General features: G+C 37.5%; 1 protein-coding gene across 2 annotated transcripts; it reads right to left on the bottom strand.

Annotated features, from left to right (window-relative positions):
* Nucleotides 1–1083: 1083 nt before the first annotated feature.
* LOC136203383 (nucleotide-sugar uncharacterized transporter 1) lies at nt 1084–5498 on the bottom strand. 2 transcript variants are annotated; one of them, XM_065994530.1, is made up of 7 exons: nt 4909–5498; nt 4733–4827; nt 4361–4566; nt 4189–4282; nt 2749–2915; nt 2489–2659; nt 1084–1609 (listed from the first exon to the last, which is right to left on the bottom strand). In XM_065994530.1, exons 1-7 carry the CDS (start codon nt 4997–4999, stop codon nt 1345–1347), a joined length of 1089 nt encoding a protein of 362 aa, XP_065850602.1. In that variant the 5' UTR covers nt 5000–5498; the 3' UTR covers nt 1084–1344. The 2 variants fall into 2 exon arrangements, with proteins under 2 accessions (XP_065850602.1, XP_065850601.1); XM_065994529.1 differs by having other exon boundaries at nt 4673–4827; nt 4909–5496.
* Nucleotides 5499–6100: the final 602 nt, after the last annotated feature.

The following is a 6100-nucleotide window of genomic DNA, read 5'->3' as shown; positions in this document are numbered from 1 at the left end:
TACCGATTTGCAGATGGGTACCTGTGATATTTTTTTTTTTTTTTACAAACACAACCGTGTGGTTTGCAAAATTTTGCAAAATGCAACCATGTGTTTTACTAAATTTTTCATTTGGGTTCACTTTGTCATAAGTTTGCCGATAACGACTTCGAAATGAAAATTTTCAAGAGTTAAATTATATTTTAAACAACTTTAATTCTTCAACTTTTTAGGTTTTGAGGTCATTTAGGTGTTTTTTTTTATGAGAGAGAAAATTAATGTTTAGAGAGAGAAAACTCCAAAAATGATGATTTTGAAAAATTTAAAATATGGTTCCACAGTAAATATAATACTAAACAAATTTAATTCTTGAAAATTTTCATTTTGATATCGTTATCGGCTAAATTTGACAAAGTAAAAAAACATATAAAATTTTACAACCACATGATTGTGTTGGTCAAAAACAAATACCACAAGTACCCATCTGCAAATCGACGATATCATAGGGTATGTAAAATAAAATACTAACTTTTTTAATAAAAAATAATAAACATAATAGTTAATAAATCTTAGAAAAATATAATTATCTATAAATTTTAAAATTTATATATGTAGAGTTTTTTTTTATGGACTCATTTAATTTATATAATTAAATTTATAAATACATATATATATATATAACAGGCCGGGTCAGGCCAGGCCCACCGGGTATTTACATAGACCAGGCCCGCCCAATTAATAGGCAGGCTCAATCGGACTTGGACCGGGCCGGGCCTGACACTAATTTTATGTGTCAGGCCCGGCTAAATGGGCCGGACGGGCGGGCTCATCGGCCCATGGCGAGGTCTACTTACCACCAAGCACTAGTAGATAGACGCGTTCATGGATTAAACTAGATCGCACTTGGACCGGGCTTAACGTGAACTTACACTAAAAATGTGATGAATTTAGATGGGGTTGGGCCAGGCCCATGCTTGGAAATCAAACCCAAACCCAACCCGTATAAGCGCACCTATACTTTCAAAACCCTTTCTATTAAAAATTAAAATTTATATATAATAATTAATATTAATAATAGGCAACCCGAGCGGATAAAGAAACAAATAAATCGCCAAAAATAGCACCTTTGCATCAATTTTCAAATATATATATATACATTGCTCAACAAACTCGCAGCTATGGGGTCAGTATAATTACTGCATTAGCCTACAGTCTGCTTCAGATTCACGGTAACCAGATACCGGAAACTTTCTCTATAGACTGAATATAGATAATGCGTTACTCATAAAATTGGCGGTCCGATCAGAAGCCGGAAAGATACACACCTAGGTTAGAAATATATATATATATTGTTGGCAAATATATTTACACAGATTCCCCACCATATCCATCACGGCTATCTCCATTCTCCTTGCCCAACCTAGATGATTTCCGGGGAGAGGTTTTCCCGGGTTGTGATTTAACATTGTGTAAATTGAGGTATGTGTAAGTAGACATACCGCCAATAGCAGTGAACGCACCGAATATGCTGGTTGATCCTGGATTAGAGCCGAAGATGTAATAGTTTCCGAGAAGCACAACGCATGTTTTGAATTGACCAAGAACGACATGGGAGAGGGCGGATGTTGCCCTGCAAATTAAATGACAAATTGATTGAAACCAAGCTCGGTAACTCGAGATCAACTAAACTGTCCAAAAAAAAACATCAAGTTATGGAAACAAATTGTAACCTCCAAGCTAAGTTGGGGAGCAAATTGACCATCTATACAGAACTTTACATATAATCATCTGCTTACAACTAATCTAAATCATGAACAAAGGGCGGCCCGGTGCATTACGCGTCCCCGCTGACGGCGAGGGTCTGGGGAGGGGTCCCACCACAAGGATGTACTGGGGGCAAGCTTTCCCCTACCAATTTATTTGGCAAGAGGCCGCTCCTAAGACTCGAACCCGGGACCTCTTGGTCACACGACAACAACGTTTACCGTTGCGCCAAGGCTCGCCCTCAATCTAAATCATGAACATCGTCCCAAAAAAAAGTTATCGAAAATCTTCCATACCAGACACTTCTACAGTAGCTAACTTGTTCACTGGATTGCTAAACCACTTCGCATTAAAGGATGTCGAAGCGGAGTCCAAACTTTTATTCAAGTCACTTAGCAATCACAGGTTCTAATAGGCAGTTCATGTTTATTTAGTATTTGAAGCAAATTAATCGAAGTGTGAGAAACGAAATACAATAAAACATCTTCAAAAGGATAGTAATGATTTTCATCAATTTGCTACGAAGTTCTAAATTCTTTGACTCTAACGGAACAATCTTTTACTTTCCAAAAACTCAGATTGTTCCGCATCCTATGAGAAGGACACTGGGCAAGTAATACAATTAAAACATAAACCACAATAAATCATCATATTCTGAAAGTCACTACATTGTCCGAACAGCCTAAGTTGCAAAACTAGCTGTCGGAGTAATCAATTGTTTAAGAAATGATAAGAAATCACTCACCCGAGGGCCAAAGCACCTGACCACTGAAGCAAGAAGCCGAGAACAGAAGAAACTAAAATCAGAAATGTGTTACCGGCATTCCATTGATAGGAGAAGACACCCGGGGGATCCAAGAAAGGAACCAAAGAAGCCAGAAAACACAACGTGATTGGTGTCGTCTTCCACATTAACCTGTTCATGGGTTTCATGACTAGTGTAAGATAATTTACTAAGACTATAAAAGGCCGAAAAGAGCTTGAAATAGGAAGGATGAAACCTACGACAGTGCATTCCAGTTCTCCCGCTGTTGCATAGTGGACCATAGGATCTTGTTGACTGCACTTGGAATTATCCATGCCAGAGCTACACCAGCACCAAAAAGGCTGAATTGCAAATCGCTTACTGTAGCCACAGCAACACCGATAGACACAACTGCAAGTGCAACCACCTGAAAGATTTCGTAGTACGTGACATAAAGAACACCGTCCGTAAAAGCTAAGATGAAGAAGATAGCAACTCCAAATACAGTAAATTTCATCATAAATGAAACTTGCAGCATCCGAGCATCGGTTACATCAACATTTTTATTCACCCAATCGTGCATCTTAATTAAAATCTTTGATCTAAACAAGTAAAATAAATTGACCTTCAACTCAACTAAATCGCACCGCAATCTAGTTATTTCGCCTGTAGAAATTCTTTCACCTATTCTATTTCTACTCGATTTAGGCTCAATTTCATTAAGGTCCAAAAACGCACTTTCTTGACTAATTAAAACATATGATCCTTTGTTTGACTCTCACCCTATTGAATATTTCAGCTTGGATATGCTGAATCACTTATCTTGTACATGAAAACTGCACATACTAAAATCTGATGATTTGAGAAGATCTTTCCGATTACATCATTCAAATCACCCATAGCCCTGCTGTGAGTCCACGCACGACAATAGAAATGAAGAGAACGTCTAGATTGACTACATTGTTGACTGGTTACATCATGTGCAGTTGAAGGAAAAAGATATTTAGCAATAATTTTGATATGGTTCTTAATAGTGAAAGTCTCTACTTCGTGTTTTCGTATTATGCAACCTCCTAACACATTCTTTCACTCTTCTTTATTTCCATCAAGAATTTATTGGCTTATTTAGTGAATCCGGGGAGCTTTCTAATTTGGGAAAAGCTGTGTTCAGAATAATCTACTATAAGGGCGGCCCGGTGCACAACGTGTCCACGCTAAGCGAGGGTCTGGAGTGGGTCCCACCACAAGGGTGCATTGGGGGCAAGCCTTCCCCAGCCAAATTTTTTTTGGCAAGAGACCGCTCCTAAGACTCGAACTCGTGACCTCTCAGTCACACGATAGTAAATTTTGCAAATTTTGATCAATAGAATCATGAGTATCGTGTCCCTTTCTCTTTCTCCGCTCTTCGTTTTCTTCTTTTCTAACATGATATTACTTTTACATTATCATAGTATCCTTTCTAAGTCACAAAGCCAGAATCATACTGAAAAATTCTTAAAATCCTAAGTTTGCAAATCCTTTCCGGCACTGAGACTCATCAATGAACATTTACTTTCCTACCAAAAATCACTAAACAATATAAGCTAGCTATCATATCATAATCATAATCATACAAGTCAAAAACGACACGCCACCAAACTTATGACTTTCAAAACATTCAGGAATGCCAAATAAGATACTCTAATCAAAACAAATGTTACCTTGGCGAAAGCAACACGCTTTCGAAACCACAAAAACTCCAGCAAAACAATTGAAGGTGTAACAAGAATCTTAGCCATCTGATAGAAACCCACACTGAAATGCAAAATGTCAAACAGAATCATTATCATATACATTGAAGGAAACAGCAACAACTTAACTAATTTCACTAACCTGTTATACTTTAAGCTGAGATTAGCTAAACCAGTAGAAAGAGCCATAACAAAACCAAGAGTTAATAAGGTTAAACGGCTTGATTTTGAAGGAGAAGAAGTAGGAAGAACAGAAAAGACTTTCAAAATCGCCATTAATGTCCAGCTTATGAAATAATGAATAAAGCTTAAACATATAGGGAAACGAAACCCAACTCCTTGAAGAACCTGACATTACAAACAAAATCAACATCTCAGAACCCCAAATTTCATCAATTAATCAAGGAAATGGTAAGTAAATCAGATGTTTAAGAGGAAGGAATTAATTAATTACCCATTTGTTCATGAAAATTATACTAATTGCAACAACAAAATTAAACGAGAGAGCAATAACCGGAGGGCATAAACGTTGCTGCTCTTGTTTCTTCTCACTCTCAGAAAAGCGAAATTTGTTGAACAAAGAGGATCGAACTTCTTCCAAAGCTCTTCCTGAAATTAATTACATTACATTATCAGATTCCCAAACACCCAAATTGAGGAAATCGAGCGATTGAATCCTAAACCACTTACCTTTTTCACCAGCATCACTGTCCTTCCGTTTGAGTATCTTCCTCACATCTTTTCTCACCAAGAAATTGAGAATCTCATGGCTAAACAGCATTATCCTCCACTGTTCTACTGCTCCGAAACTTGTCAATCGACGAAAATGGCGACACTTCCGAAGTTGAAAAATTCGAATTGGAATTGGAAAGATGGAGAGGGACAAGTGGGGCTTTCTTTGATAGCGGAGTAAATCACGGTGAAGTGAGTTGCCGACTAAAAAGAGCGTTAAAAGTTAAGAGGGGGATTTGAGATTTGAGGTGGTGTTGTTGTGTCTGTCTGCTAGTTAGAGTAAAAGCGTGATCTTTGTTTTTTCTTTTATCCTCTTTTGCTTTTTCAAAATTGGATCTTTTTTCTTCTTCTTTTTTTACCCTAATTTCTGGTGTCAAATTATTACACAGAGACCAGAATCCTTAAAATATCCAATTAAATTTAGTATGGGGTTGATTCCAGATTTTGTCTGGTTGCTTGCGAGTTCTGCTACTTACCCAATCCTCGCCTTCTTCTTCCTGTTCTCAACGCTCGTTTTCGCTATTTCGTCGCCTGTCATTTCAGCTTTCTCGTTTTCTTCGCTTTTCCTGAGACATAACGTTAACTCTCTAAAAAATAATAATATAAATTATTTTCAAATATAAACCATTCAGTTTAAAGTTTGCAAATGGTTATGGTGTGGTTTATTCTGTCATCAAGTGTTGGGATAAAAGTAAACGGGTTTACGGATTACCTCTTGTAGCGTGGATCCCGTTCTTGATTTGCAACGGAAGGATTGGGATCAATCACCCTATCTAATATCACCGGTCAAGCCTTCAACCACGCCAATAGAATTGGGAGATTAAGACAATTGGTTCACGAACTAAAGCGACGACGAATCCCAAAGAGAGAGGGGGCGGCGGCCAAAAGGAGGAAGCAGGAGAGAAAAATTCTATTTTCTATATTTTTGAGATAATGTATCTCTCAAACCTAATTCCTTATTCTCTTCTAATTTGCTTAGAATTATGATAGATTAGGGTTTCTATTTATACTGAATAAATAGATCACCTAACCCTAATTCTTATTGGGTTTGAGCCCGTTCCATTTCGGGCGGGCCTAATTGGATCCATATCCAATTAATTCCAACATCTCCCACTCGCACGCAATGGAACTTATTCCAAACTTTCTCAAT

Source organism: Euphorbia lathyris, chromosome 8, assembly GCF_963576675.1.
Source record: "Euphorbia lathyris chromosome 8, ddEupLath1.1, whole genome shotgun sequence".
Classification (NCBI taxonomy): domain Eukaryota; kingdom Viridiplantae; phylum Streptophyta; class Magnoliopsida; order Malpighiales; family Euphorbiaceae; genus Euphorbia; species Euphorbia lathyris.
The sequence above is the reverse complement of the archived record's forward strand: the minus strand, read 5'-3'. Positions and strand labels throughout refer to the sequence as shown.